Source organism: Amblyomma americanum, chromosome 4 (genome assembly GCF_052857255.1).
Source record: "Amblyomma americanum isolate KBUSLIRL-KWMA chromosome 4, ASM5285725v1, whole genome shotgun sequence".
NCBI lineage: Eukaryota > Metazoa > Arthropoda > Arachnida > Ixodida > Ixodidae > Amblyomma > Amblyomma americanum.
This window is the reverse complement of record NC_135500.1, coordinates 47,867,430-47,883,061: the sequence shown is the minus strand read 5'-3', so window position 1 is coordinate 47,883,061 and position 15,632 is coordinate 47,867,430. Positions and strand designations below refer to the sequence as shown.

The 15,632-nt window shown below is 46.6% G+C and overlaps 1 protein-coding gene across 1 annotated transcript in view; it reads left to right on the top strand.

Moving 5' to 3' along the window:
* Positions 1–15,632, top strand: part of LOC144130107 (uncharacterized) — a 49,627-nt gene that overhangs the window by 14,159 nt on the left and 19,836 nt on the right. Inside the window, exon 2 of the mRNA XM_077664125.1 lies at positions 2,971–3,270. Coding sequence (XP_077520251.1) covers positions 2,998–3,270 — 273 coding nt within the window. The 5' untranslated portion in view covers positions 2,971–2,997. The remainder of the gene's footprint in view (positions 1–2,970; positions 3,271–15,632) is intronic.

The window sequence follows — 15,632 nt, the reverse complement described above, 5'->3', positions numbered from 1 at the left end:
TTCTTGTCCTAGCATTTCTTTTCTTGTATGGGGAACAATGCTGAATAAAGAATGATTTGATTTATTTTATTGATTGTCTCCCGACCTCGAAAGGACAAATGCTCGCTTCATATCACAATCGCATAGCTCTGATTCACAATATGTTTCGGCTGTTAATTTCGTGCCCCGGCTGATATTGCGATTGTGTTCGATGCCTTTCACGAGAGCAGCCGCAGATTCCACCTGTGAGTACGCGCTCAGACGCGCCCATATATGAATGCTGTATACGTGATTGGCGAGGTGTTAGTTGAGAGCGATTAGAGGAGAGCGTGGTCTTCATTGTTTCTTGTGCAGGGGAAAGGCGGACATGCTTTGAGAAATACTTGATTGATTGAAACATTTTCGTTATTAAAAGCCCTCACAAGCACATTGCTCGAGGCATTTGTGCGGGCATGCACAGGGAGTTTCACCTAAATCTTTACAGCTTTTTGAGAAATGCGCTTTTTGACTTTGAACAGCTCTTTTTTCGGCATAGCATTTTCAGTGCTGTAGTACATCAGAATAGAGCTAAGACGTGCTAACTAGCAGACTGGTTAACTGTGCATATATAAGGAGAGCAGCACTACTATTAGACAGTTGAAAGTTCCCGCTCGTTACCTGATTCGTCTTCCTGTTCTTTTTTGTTGTTGTTGAAAGTCCTTGTATTTAAGTACAGCGCCCCAATACCTTAGAGATAAAAACTAATATTGAAGAGTTAACTTTTAAACTATTGCTCATAGGGTCCTTAAATACTGAAAGCCGTTTAGCCCACCGTAAGTAATACCTATATCAGTTTTTAGAATTTCGAAAACGCTGTTAGGCTGCGCGCTTTGGCCATCAAATTTTAGCTCCATCGCGCCAACATAAAAGCGCGTTCTAGAAGCTTGCCGGAAAAGCAATTCCTCCAGGGCACATAACTCGTCCAAATAGCCCAAATTTTTTGGACCACAGCTTCGAGGTAATCGCCTTTTCGAGAATATAAAAACTGATATGGATATTAGAATTGTCTACACATTGCTACATAAATAAGGAGACTAAATCTAATAGTTAAAAGTGAACTATTGAATAATAGTTACCGAGTCTGCTAGTTACAGCATCTTAGCTGTAACTGGTGCACCACACCGCTGGCAATGCTATGGTGAAAAAGCGCTCTTCTGACTCAAAAAGCTTATTATGAAAAATCGTATAAGATTATAGGTGAAACACACTGCATATGTAGCCACACAGTTGTCACGTACGGCAGCCGAAGGAGTGCTGATTTTATCGGTGCCGACTGCTGTACAGCTTGATGTTCGGGCCTCCTGCCACAAATGCTGTACGCTAAGTGCCGTACGCATGCATCACCTCGCGTTTGGCTCATTATAAAGATTTTCCCAGTGCGGATCATCATGCATGCACACACGGTACGTGAGGCTCCGACACGCAAGGCCGGATTGTAGCGCCTTTCATTCGAGTGCCAGTCCTCTACGGTAAAGCTCTTGCATTACAGAGATTATACGCAGCTAAATTTGTACAGTATACCCGTTTGCTCTAGATGAACATTCAACCCGCTGATATGCGCTTTTGTCGAGACTATGCGTACATTCTTTGCCGGTAGCGACGGCCGGCCGGCGACAGACTGCAGTTGAGTGGAACGCATTCCGAATTTTTCCTGCTTACAGCTCACGTTAAGGAGTTCAAGAACGTAGAAGTCTCAACGAACATAGTAGAGTCAATCACCGTACAAGGTAGATCTTCTGCAGCAGTCATACCATACTTACTGCGTAGTAAATAAACACGCGATAATCCGAGTACGGGGTGTCGCTTAATGAGCAACGTACGGGCAGTTTTTCCCTCCAATGGGGTGTTGACTGAAAAACGTAAGATTTCGATTGCTCATCCCATGCTTTTGAAGATTTCGCGAAACTTACCCAGCACACGGTGCACCGAAGGCACACGCTCGCGTTGTCGTCAGCTATTCTGCAGTCTGCGGCAGCACTCAATAACTTCAAGTCGTTGTTTTCTACCCCAAGGAGTCTTTTTCGTTCTTTACTACTAGTAGTAGTACTACTACTCTACCGTACGCGTGCGCAGCAACGTGACGCAGCAGAATGCCGAACTACGGAGAGCATCTGCCCTGCATGATCCGTGGCTAGCTTGCCGCCTTGATTGCCGGTTGGCTGTTTCCGGTGACCGCCAACTCATGTGAACATGATGCGTTTCTGTGAGGGGCGAACTTCCTGGCATCCAGCAGACTGCCCGAAGCGGTAAATCGGACAGACCAAGTCATTAAATCGACTGCCACCTGCCACGGCAGGCAGTTTTGTCACAATCCGGTGTGCATTTTGTGATGAAGTCACAAGGCCACGTGTCCTTGGTGGCTCACCTGCCACCTAGGGGGCTACCTGGGGCACGTGGTCGTGTGATGTCATCACAACTTACCCACGGGTTGGCGAGAAAACTGCTCAACGCACATGGGAGGCCACCTAGGGCAGGCGCCCACTTTCCGGTGGGCATGCATACAGAGGAACCTCACAGACAACGGCTAAGCGGCTGCGTCCAAGTACAGAACGGAGGAAAACACGAGGGCGATAGCAGTAGTGAATGCCAAAGGAAAAATAATCACCGGTGCGTCAGTGCGCACAAGGATAGCAAAGGCAGCGGAAGAGATCGCCATAGCTCTATCCCTAGCTTAGGCAAATCGGCAGAGACTGATTTATTATACAGCGACGGACTCTCAGGGTGCAGCAAGGGCATACAGAAATGGAAGGATCGGCAGCATAACCGCGAAGATCCTGTCTGAACAAAAACACAGATGCGGAGCCAACCCCACAAACATTTAACACAACATCATTTGTGTCCCCGACACTGGGATTGAGGGAAGTGTCACGGTAGACACCGTTGTCCGAGGGTTCACGAAGGGTTCAGGATGCCAGGATGAGGGCTGCAAAGCCTTTTGTCTTCTTTATCCAGCTTTTTCTCGGATTGGTCCCTCTGCTGATGGGGCAGCCATTGACGTTCTACTACGCATCGTTATCGGACATTACGGCTGCTTGCATCGATCCAGTCATCACGTCAAGTCAACCGGCCGCATTCCAAGATTTATACCACAGTCTTCCCAGCGGCGCCACTGTTTCGTCGACTGAAGAGTCAGGAGCATCGGAAGCAGCATTACCGGACTGTATAAAAGAGGCGTGCCACGATGCCCGCGGCAGTGGGCGCGGCGGCAATGCCAGGATGAGGGCTGCACACCCTTTTGTATTCTTTATCCAGGTAAGCAAACGCTACAGAAAATGCCTTCGTAGCAACAATTTTTGCCTTTTTTTTGCTGCCGTGCCCACAGCCCATGCTTGATTTGATGTGTAGTTTAAGTGTTTCACTACGATTCTTGTTGCTCCTGGGGGGCGATATCAAGGCGAACCCCGGACCAGATAATTCGATTCCGGAGCATTTTAAGTTGATTGGAGCAGACATACAGGAAATAAAGAAAGGAATAATGTTACGAAGCAGAAGATCGACTTTATTGAAACGTAGCTGGAAGAGATAGGAAGCCTTCAGGAAAAAGTCATGGAATGTGAAAAAATGTAACTCAATTGTAGCAACAGCTGTCAGCAATGACAAAAAAAATGGATGATTTAGAAAATAGAAGCCGACGACCAAACAGGATTGTTTTTGGCATAGAGGAGAAAGAAAAAGAGTCTGAGGAACAACTTCCGATAATATAGTAACAAAAGATATTCTTGAAGATAAGAATACATCGGCTCGGTAGACGAAATGCAGACAATGGAGGCAAAGATGGACATGTGATCTTTAGGTTATTAGACTACCGTGATAAATTGAGCATTTTAAAGCAGTGGCCTAAACTTAAGGATCTACCTATTCAATCAGCGAATATTTTTCACAAAGTGTCGCAGAGGTGAGGAGAAAGCTGTGGAATCGAACCAAAGAAAATCGTGACAGGAAAGAAAGATTGAGGTTGACGCATGATAAAGTCCTAATTAATGGTTGTCTTTTCGCCTGGGAAACTGACAGCAAGGACATCATTGAACTAGAACCAAAAAATGAAGAAAGCGAAGTAGAGCACAGTATGGAACCACGAGACACTAAGTCAAGGTGCCGGAAACGTTGATCAATTTGGACGTGCCCAGCTTTATCAGCGAATATGACTATCTAGAAGCTTACAATCAAATCACCATGAATGAGGTAAAATATAAGCAATATTAACAAACGCCTCTTTTCGTTATCTCCTTGTGAATGCGCAGTCTAACGTGAATAAAACAGCTGATCTTGAGTACCTGTTTAATAAACTAGATAAGTTTGAAGTGGTTATCATAACAGCAACCTGGTATTCTTGTGAAATAGTAATTAATATGCCGGATACAACTCGTTCTTCATGAACAGATCCTTAAATCGTGGTGGCGGTGTTTGTGCTTGAGTAAAAAATTGTATAAATTTTGATCTAGTACCAAGATTTTATTGTGTCACGTCTGACTACGTATCGGTTTGCTTAAATTTTGACCGTACTTTTATTGCAGTTTTTCACCGCCCTCCTAATGGCCGCACTCCAGAATTCTTTTTTTTTCGTTGACATATTTTTTAATTTTGTGAACTCTAACAACTTCAGTGTCATTCTAGGCGGCGATTTAGATGTAAACCTGCTTTCCGATAGCAGCACAGCAAGAGATTTTATTTTTCGGCTCTCCGCAAATGGCTGCATTAACATAATTGGTACGCCTGCAGGAGTTACTATGCACACATAATCACTCATTGACCTTTTTATTACTAATTTTGATGAAAAGAGCATTGTGTCCGCTGTCTTTCATTACGACCTTAGTGGCCATTTCCCAATACTGCTAGGGGTGATATTAGTATGAAGAAAAAACCAGCACGTGCTTGCTTTCACCAAGCGATAACTGAGAAGAGCCTTGCTTCTTTAAGACAAACTGCTCATTCAGATATGACCTGATCTGACGTGCTCTATGAACGACGTGAAAGCCGCTTAAGATAGATTTCTTGATAAATTTAAAGCGCTTTACAGCCAACATTTTCCGTACAAGGCGCACGTAGCAGCTCGGGAAGAGCGCAAGGCGTGGATGACGTCACAATTGCCCAAGAAGATGCAATCTAAAGAAAAAATTTACCAAGAATTCACTAATACACCCGATCCCGAACTATTAGGAAGATATAAAGTCCTCAGAAATAAGCTAAACAAAAATTTAAGGCGTGCTAGGGATTCCTATTACTACGGCAAATTCGAATCATGACACGGTGATTCCTGAAAGTTATAGAATCAGATTAACAACGTTGTTTTACGCACAGCGCAGACTAGCTGTCCTCAAGAAGTGTGTATTCAAGGACGAAGTGTAAATGGGCAGGAACTAGCGAAGGCGTTCAATCAATATTTCGTTACCCGGGAATACCAAAGTTCGTCAAGCATGTCATATGATGCTCGCATCAGGCAAAGCAGCGATTCTGTGTACCTAATTCCACCTACATGTTCTGAAGTATTCACTGCATTTCTGAACATGAAGAACAGCACATGCCACGATGCAGATAGATGATTTGCAGATGCAGCCTGTGATGCATGTATTAGATATTCTAGCCCCAATTGTAGCACATATGTTTAATTTAGGTTTTGAATGCGGAGTGTTCCCATGGGGCGCATGCAAATTGCTCAAGTGACAGCTTTGTATAATAAAGGTGATATTCTTTGTGTTTCAAATTATGGGCTAGTTTCTGTGCTGGAAAACTTTTCTAAATGACTGGAAAAATTATAAACACGCGAATATCATGTTTTTTGACAAACACCAAATAATAACAGATTAGTAGTTTGGTTTTATCAAACAGAAATCTACAGAGACAGCATTACTGAGCCAAAAAAGAGTATATCTTACAGATTTTCGAGAAAAATAAACTTGCCTTTGGTTTTTCTATAGATTCAAGGTTAATAAGGTGGATTGTTGAGCTAGTTGGTGCATGATCGAATAAATGGCAGCGGAAAGTAAACGAAGACATCGAAGAAACACACAGACGAGGACGATGCTGCACTGACTACTGAACGTTTATTGGAAAGGCCGCATATTTATACTTAGAGACCAGCCAGTGCTTCGAATGATATCTTATCAATTCCTGCTTGCATCCCGGCACAGATATCTCACTTCTTTTTTCGATAGGCCAACCGATGGCGTGCTGACGCATTGCTCTCCGGATTCACGGATGGCCCAGGCTTCCAGGATTTCTCTTGTCAGCTTGTCTTTGCTCTTTTTCACTACCTGCACGTGGTGAAGGTCAGCAGGGCTTGTTTGTTTTTTGCAAGTTTCGCAATCTCTGCAGTGTATCGCAAGGTTGGTGCCAGACTTGCCTGCTATGGCTGTTGCGTGCTCTCTTGCTCTGTCGTTGACGCATCTCCCGGTTTGGCCTATGTAATGCTTCCCGCAGAATAGAGGGATACGATAAACGATGCCCTGAAAGCACTGAGAATACCTCGTTCTGTGTCCGATTTGGCAATCGGATTTGTTTTTCTGCCCATTCACTCGCGCGCACATGCTTTTCGCCTTGTTTGGCGCCGTGGGAATGATCTTGATGCTGTGCTTCTTCCCGATCTTTTTGAGATTGTGGGTCAGCCCATGTACGTAGGGAATAACAGAAAACTTCTTTCTTTGAGTCGATGCTTCAGGGACACTTTCCTTTTCCCTGCCAAGCTTCGTCGGCAGCACGAGGTCTTCTGCTATGCTGCAGAGCAACGCCAAAGGATATCCGGCTTCCTGAAGCCTAGCAACTTGCCTCTGAAGGCCCTGGCTCATCTGGTGTGGACACGACTTCTTTAGAGCAGATTGCAATGCTGCCCTCACAATTCCCCTTTTGACCGTCTTAGAGTGGTTAGAGCTGAAAGGAAGAAACTGCTTCTTTGCTCGAGGCTGGTATGTCCAACATAGGTGCCCCGGCAAGAACTCAAGGCATATGTCTAAGAAGCGTAGGACGCCGTGCTCAGGAAGCTCCCATGTGAACTTGAGCCCTGGACAGCTATTCTGAAAGGTGGTCAGTGTGTTGTCTTTTAGGGTGTCCGTGTCCTCTTTTTTCTGCTCGCATAGCACCAAGTAGACGTCGACGTACCGGACGATCCTCACGATGCGTCTGTCCTTGGTTGCTTCCTGAATTCTTTTGTCGCAGGCCGCGAGGTATAGATCACTCAGGGCTGGAGCGACTCTGGACCCGATGCACACTCCACTCTTCTGAATGTACAGGGTGTCTTCATGGGAAGCGATGGTAGACATAAGGTAGGCTCCCAACAGCTCCAGGAAGGAGTCCACTGAAACTCCAGCGGCGTTTTGAAACGACACAGCTCCCTGCTTTTCTATAGTGTCTCGTAGAACACTCATCAATTCATCATGTGGGATGGAATAGTACATATCTTCAATGTCGAGTGAAAATCCATAAGAGATGTTCCAGTTGTTACTCTTTATCTCAGAGATTAGCTCTTCAGAGTTCTTGATTCTAAAGGGGTCATCCACGTTTACGTTGCTTAGTGGCTTGGCAAGATAAGCCGAAAGAAGCATCTGCCAAGTGTGTGCTTCTGACAGAATCGCCCGGAAAGGGATCCCAACTTTGTGCGTTTTGGCACTGAAAAACACGGACAGGGTGCTTTGTCTTGTCGCTTATACCTTGAGGTGGAGCGGCCCTAAGTTGGCGATTTCGAGCATCGATAAAACCTTCTTTTTTGCTGTTGTGAGATGCTTTTTGTGTACTTCACGAAAGTTCTTCTTCATGGCATCCAAGGCTCTCGTTTTGTAGCTGCAGGAATCCAACACCACAAAACACCCTTTTTTATCCGCAAGGCACAGCTTCAAGTTTTTTCCTTTCAGTTCCTTTATGACTGGTTCGAAACTTTTCTTACGTCGTTCACCTGCATTTGACCGACTTAAAATGTCAATTCCTTCAGCCACAATTCGGCTGGCGTCTTCATCATCCGCTTTGGCGGCGACATGTCTAACGATGGCGAGCTTCCCTGCAGCGTCAAGTTTAGGTGGAAGCGTGAACTTAGGTCCGTGTTCCAACACGTCATTGGTTAAAGATGATAACTGGACGTTCCCGACGGTGACCACGGGGTTTTTTCTTATTTGGACGCGTGTTCTCTGCTTCTCTGTGCAAGCCTTTACAAATGGGAGGAACCACACATTCCACATATGCTCGGTGCAAAATCGTGTGGAAGCGGAATAGTGTCGAAACGAGGTTTCGTCCGAGGCTCTCAGCTTGAGAAATTCGTTGAACAGACGAATCTGCCTCCATACTTCTGGACGTAGTATCCTCATCATCTTTCGACTACATCAGTCAGAATATACTTTTGACAAAACTGTTCGACTACGGCTTTAGGGGTCGTGTTCATGCGCTACTTGCGTCATATCTTGCGCACCGCTTTCAGTTTGTAGGTATTAATAGCTGTCGATCCTCAGTAAAAAAAAAAGTAACTGCTGGTGTGCCTCAGGGAAGTATCCTTGGGCCGCTTCTTTTTAACTTATATATAAATGATATCGTTATATCAATGCCTTCATGCGAAGTGTATTATGTGTACAGAGGACGTCTCACTGTTCTCATCAAGCGCATGTGAAGTTGTGATAAACGAGGAAAATAGGTCGCTAAGTAGACTCCATCAATGGTCCCTTAATAATCCTTTGAAAATTAATGTAACTAAAAGTAAGGCTAGGTTTCATAACGATAGAAGTTGTAGGCAATATTATGATCTTAGGGCCATATTTCAACAAACAGCTACGCTGGGACAATCATGTTAACGCTGTCATCAGTAAGCTTTCTAGTGTCACAGGTATCATTAACCGGCATCGTCACTTACTTCTACCCAAAGTTAAACTTCTCCTGTATAATTCGCTATTTAAGTCCCAAGTGAACTATGCGCATTTAGTTTGGAGAACAACTACAGGTACCAATAAAAATAAGATTTTCGTTTTACAGAAGAAGGTTCTAAGTGCAATACTAAACGTCGGTGCTGATATAAACACTTTCGACTCATTCAGCCAGTTCAATGCCGTTAACGTATCTGAAATGTATAATTCTAGTCTGGCAGAAAGATATAAGAAGGACATAAAATAAAATGTGAATTACTTGCGTGACACGGCTCACTTTTTGCTACATGTACAAGTTTACCCTAGCAGACACAGCGAACTGTGGAATATTCCAACGTGCGGCACAATATATTGTACATATAGCCTAGCAAACACGTTTCCCCGTATTTTAAATAAGTTTCATGCTGCAAAAGTTGATGTCCCACGAGCATGCCGCGAAGATATACAGGATGTATGTGCTACTTTTTAGATTTCACCATGCTGTCCCTGCTTCTTTATCTCTTTCGTTCCATAAAGGGTTGACCTAATTTCAATAACCAAAGAGATTTTTTTCAATGAAATATTTTTTTCTGATAATATTTTGTTACCATTTTTTTTGTACGGTTCATTCCTTATTGTTTTTCTAATGGTGCCCCAACCGTTCTTGACAACCATTGCTTTCATTTTGCCTCGTTACTTGTGTACGTAATTTGCATGTTCCCTGCTGCCCTGCAATATAGGGGACGAGGGGCAAGTCAAGCCACAATTCCTGCCTTTTTTCCCTCGGCCCACACCATGTGTACATGAGAAAATGAATTGAATCTAATTTAGGGCTGATTTGCCGTTGAAACTCTTCAGCTCACAAGAATGGGAGGCAATAAAGGCGTTGTTTGGGGCGCGCAAGAAGTACTCGGTTCCAGCGTACAACCTCAACGGAGAGCAGGCCACCACGCTGAGACGACTGCAAAGAGACACCTACCCAAGCAGAGCCATATGTCATACACTGGAGCCAAATAGATACGTGAAGGAGTGCGTGTGGTGTGGAGGCTACGCCACGGCGCATTACGTCACCTGGCAATGTGAAAAACATTCCTTTACTACCCAAAATAACTAGCCCTAGTCTAGAGCAGTGAGAGCCTCCTGACAGAGTCCGACCCGAGCACACAGCTTATGCTAATACCGAGGGCCTAGGCGGCGGCGGAGGCTAACGGGGTACTGGAAGAGGGAACACCGGCCACTGAACCTCCTAATCTACCTCTACTCCACCTAACGTACTAATTTTTCTCTCCCCAAATCAATGGTTTACTACTACTACTCAGAGGATAATCTTGCGCTAACGCACTAAAAACCTTTAGCTGATCCTCGGTGGATAGTTTAAAAGTGTAAGCAATCAATCGTTCATTATATCCGAGGATTATACTCTAAAGTTGGTTACAGCCGAGGTCCAGGCACAAAAGTTCGTGATTTCCGAAGTACCATAATTAATTTCATTATACCCTGGGCAACACGTGGAACCTTGTCACGTACAAGATAGCATGTATAGGTACGATATATCCAAGAATAACACAATAAATTTCGTTATGGCCAATGTAGTATACTAAGTTCGTATAGGTAACAAACAATGTTCACTAGTAGCCCGGCGGGCAAGTTGCCACTTCCTGATCGTACGCAGTTTACTGACTACTGACAGACGGCGGTTGCCATTAGGCTTGCAAATACGTTTTAATCATAAAGCCGAAGTTGTTAGAAATAAAAATGCACTCTATTTCTTCTAACGGCGTCATCCTTGACACATATAAAGTCCAGCTAACAGGCGAAATTTTAAAGTCATTTCATATTAACAACACCGACTGCTGAGCATAAGTTAAGCATCGAACACTCAATGATAAGGAGATCACCTATTTATCTGACAAACATATCTAACTTTCATGTGCGTTTGCACCATAGTGACGAGGTGTTTCTGACAATCCTCAATAATGAGTAGATTTGTTTGCTTTCACGTTGGTGTTTGCTGTTTTTCTTCGTTAGGAAAACTATAAGGATAATTTTTCCTAATTAAAAGTCAGTTCCGAGTCGCAGCTTTTGTTGCATTTTCTTTCTTTTGTCGGTCCTGTTTAACAGACGGATGAGAACCAACTTGCTGAAATCGCAGACGTAATTTATCTAAGGGGAGGGTCAATTCCAAAGAGTTAGGGCCGCCTTTCAGAACTGCGCGCCGGTTACTACCTTCGCGTCCATCCCGCGGAGCTGTGGTGGTGGTGGTGGTATAAAGCATTTGTTTCACTATATTTACAAACAGGTGCTAGGAGAGAGGTCCCTAGTGGGTCTCGCCCTTTATAATGCAAGGTGCACTCCCTCATTCCGGGATCCCGCTGGTCTTGACCGCTGCGCAGGTCCGTCGAACCAGGAACTGTTGAGCCGATAGTCAATGGCAGCCAAGCAGGGCCGCCTCCCAGTCCTATCGGGTAGGGGAAGGCGAGATGGGGGCAGAGAAGGATTTTGCCTCCATGCCCAAACCATGTGGAAGGTATCGCCCACGTCCCCACAGAATGCCTAATATGTTCGCGCCTGAGCCGTAGCAGTTGAAGAAAAGAAGCGGGCAGCACCAACAAAGGAAGAATAACCTGGAATTGCGAGGTAGGGTTCCCGACCTTGGGGCACAGGGCGTGAGTTCCAACGGATCTGCACTTAAGTGCCACGGCTCAACGCCTTTCCAAGCGCCTTCTCCCTGCGCCCACCACCAACGCCCGCTTCTAGGACACCCTGAATGGAACGGCACACTGCCCGTTCCTCGACCACCAAACTGTAGCTTTGATCTGGCAACATTCCCTCCTACGCTATTCGAGCTTCCGTGACGGGACGGTGTGGGCTTCCGTACCTTCTCGTCACTATGCCTTTGCGCATGTTGATGCCCACTGTCGCGTCTCCAGGATTTTATTGATGCTCGTGCATAATATTCGACCCCATTTTGTATGTTAAAACTGTTCTACACTAAAATAATAGTATTAGGCGTAATAGTAGCTAACCATAAATTTTACGAATAAATACGTGAGATGGAAGCAGAAAATATCCTTGTATTTTGTGCTTTTACCTTTTAGAGCGATAACCGCGCAATCGTCGTCGGCATCCGCAGCGCCGCTTCTCATTTGCCACCCCCCACCAGCCTCGGTGGGCAAGTGCCAAAGTGCAGAGAGAGGACAGAAGGTGGAAGGCGACAGGGTGCAGAAGGGGATAACGGGAATCGTCCACATTATTTTAGGGTAAAGTATGCAGAGGCAAAAGAAGAGACACACAGAGGGCTGAAGGCGACGGGCGGACAAGTGGAGAGGTGAAAATATTCTCTCCAGGGCACAGGAGGCTGATGGAAATGGAAAGAACGAGAGAGGACTAGATGCGACCAGTGGCACATTGGTTTGGGCGCCCGCATTGATTGCGGGAGGTGGCTGATTCGAAACTCACAGAAACCTAAGGCTCAATATCACTGCGGTCCTGGGCTACTCCGGATTCACCTCCGGATGTCTGACTTCCATGGCGTAGAGCTACATTATTTACTTCGCGTGCAAGAGTACCTGGGTTCGAATCCCGGTGCCTCGCAATTCTCTACCGAAATTGAAAAAATAAGAAAAACTCCGCGCGTCGACGGAATTCAACAACAAGGCCCAGGGTGTGGTCTAATCTCGGTGATGTTAAGGATGGAGAACGCCAACATGCCAAGAATGTTCAACCGACTGGGGGTCATCAAACGACAGATGCTTCAAGGGGATGTCGGCGGGCTGCGGCGCCACGAATGCAGGTGGCGGCGTCAGCGAGGGACCCCCGTGTTGTTTACGGGGTGAAATGGTCATCCTCTGCCTGCGAACATTTCTCGGGACCATGGTTTTCATTAGTTCACGACGCCAGACCCACCCGGCACATAACGACCATCGGCACATCGGCAGGGGCGGCGAGCGGCGCGGTGCTGCAAGTGAGTCACGGCGGTCGCGGCTGTGTTTGATTGGGACCAACGACGCCGGAATGCTCGTGCTTCGAAAACGATCTCGTCTTCTCCTAAGTGTCTTCCCTTAAATGGGACCATGTGCGCAAGTGCAGTGGCGGTTTTTCATTCCCACTGAGAGCTGTGTAGTGCAGGTGACTGACCTTCTACACCAATTGGGCCCCCATTCGGGCTTTTCGTCACTGCTTAAGGGACAGCACGGACCATAACTTGCCAGAAGTGGAGAGAGTGTGTTGTTGGGAACGTCCTGGTAGGCGGATCCGAAAAGCTGGACACGTGATCGACACCACAGTGATTGGACGCATTTTTAATGAACTAAATTCCCCAACCAGGACCTGTGGAGAGGAGACCCTATTCAAGAAGCAATCTGGCATGTGATCAACCAGCTCCCGATTCACTCTTTTTAGCTCTGTAAAAATGTAAATAAACACTTTTCACTCTCTTTTCAACCTCGAAGCCCATCTCGTCTCTTCGTCACCCCGTAGCAGCAGAGTCCCGATCAAGAACCCCTGGACATCGGCCAGGCGAGAGACGGCCCAGGCAAACCAGGGGCCCGCGTCTATCAACTGGTGGCAGGGGTGGGATCGAAGCGCAATCCCCAAACACTGGTGGCGTGTTGTGCTCGCGCTCCCTTCCTGCTCTTCAGTTCGGCCAAGTTGGATATGGGGGAGGATTCCCTGAAAACCAGCTCGAAAGTGAATGAGCCCTCTGGAAGAAACGTGGCTGCAGGAACATCGGGTGCAGCGACGATAATAGCGTTCCCACGTGTTCGAACAGGTCATCGGGTGCAGCGACGATAATAGCGTCCCCACGTATTCGTTCCGGTCATCAGACGACGAAGTACAAGATCAGTGTTGCCGTCTTCAGTCACGCAGAGGTTGAACTATTGCGCGAGTGCAGCGCCTTCGACAGAGGTTCCGCGTTCCGGTCAGCAGTACAAGATCTTTCAACCCCTGCTGGGAGACAGCCTGCATTAATTCGTCACGCAGGCGCCTTCCGGGTCCACATGGGCGCGGTACGGAAACACGTGCGCGCCCACCTGGAGGCCGCGTGGACGACAATGTGACCGGGTCCTGTTCCCTTTCCCTCGACCGAGCTGCGAGAGAACATCAGGACTGCCCTGCCGTGGGTGGTACCATCAGTGCCATCGTGTGATTGGACATCATTCTTCGAACTGTATTCCCCAGCTAGGGATCTGGGGAATACAAAGAGTATTTAACCAGCTGCTGGTTTGGTACCAGAGAGAGCCCCCCTCTTGAGCGATACCCCGTTGCTGGGAGAGACTCCCGACTGCTAAGAAGCTCTCTTTACTGAGAAGCACTCTCAATTGCCCGTACTTGTACATTATCTAAATAGTCTTTGTATTAAGTTTTCCAAGTTTTCTTCCTCCGATCATCCTCGTCTCTTCTCCGGCCCAGTCACTCTACCTGAATTATAACAATTGGATGACAGCTGTGGGATGTCCACGTGAAGTTACCGGCTCCAACGGACCTCGGCAACTACGGGACTGACGGGCGTGAGCTATATTTTGGTAGGGTGAGTGCCCAATCTTTTCCGTTGATTTCGCCAGACCGTACTACCACAGGCAGATGCTAGGTGCAGATTCATTTTGTCTGGGAAATTGATTTAGGGAAACTGTTTTGTCCACTTCAAGCTAGGGCTTTTGCTTTAGTGGGCTTGCTAACTTATGGTGGAACTCACGATGTAGAAGTTAAAAGTGCAGGAGCTGCACGAAATTTGCCAGGAGCTGGGGATTTCGCTATGTTCTGCGAAAAGAAAAAAAAAATCCTCGAGGTTACGTGGCAGGAGGAGGTGACTACTGAGGAGGTCGACGAGGCTTGGCAAACGATTGTTGGACGCAAAGAAGAGCAGAAAAGACGGGAGTTGTGCGAGCAGAAAGAAAAAAAAATAGCTTCGGTTGGCTCAAGAAAGACGGGATTTGTGCGAGCAGAAAGACAACGAACAGCTTCTGTTGGCTCAAGAAATACGGGTGTCGTTCGAGCAGAAAGAAAAAGAAGAGCTTCGTTTGGCTCAAGAGAGACGGGAGCTCCATGACGCAGAGGAAAAAGCGAGAGAACATGCTCGAAAAATGAAGGAGCTCGAAATCGCGTCGAACAGAGGGAATATGGCGCGTCTTAGCCCTGTAGCTTCGGTAGAGGAGCAAGGGAGGCAGAGATTGCAGGTACTCGTCGCACCATACCGCGTGGGAGGCGATATTGCACTCTTTTTGATAAATTTCGAACGCGCATGCGGGAAGGTGCAAATCGACAAGAGCGCTTGGTCGGAGAAGTTTCTTCCTCTCCTTCCGTGCGAGGCGGCCGAAGGTGTGGCTCGCCTCTCACGGGAAGAGTGTTATGACTACGAGAAGGTAAAGAGCGCACTGCTTAGGAAGTACCGGCTTTTTGCTGAAGCCTTCAGGCAGCGATTCAGGCAGGCAAAGAAAGGTGAAGAGTCGCATACTGACTTCACGTACCAGCTTAAACTCAACTTAAACGAGTGGCCTAAGACCGCTGAGGTGCACGGAAGTCATGACAATGTACTGGAGAGCATTACACTAAAGCAGTACTATAGCATGATTCCAGAAGATCTGAGGATATGGCTGCAAGATAGGCTAACAGATATAGACCTAGACAAAGCGGCATAGCTCGCAGACGAGTATTACGTTCGCCGAAACCTCCAAAGCAAGGAAGGGTACGATAACAGGTTAGGAAAGGGAGAAACCTATCTAAAGAGAAGCCCCGACCGAAGGGTGCCACCAGCACGCCGGGATCACCGAGCAGAGGATGCGGGATCAAAACGAGGAGGTA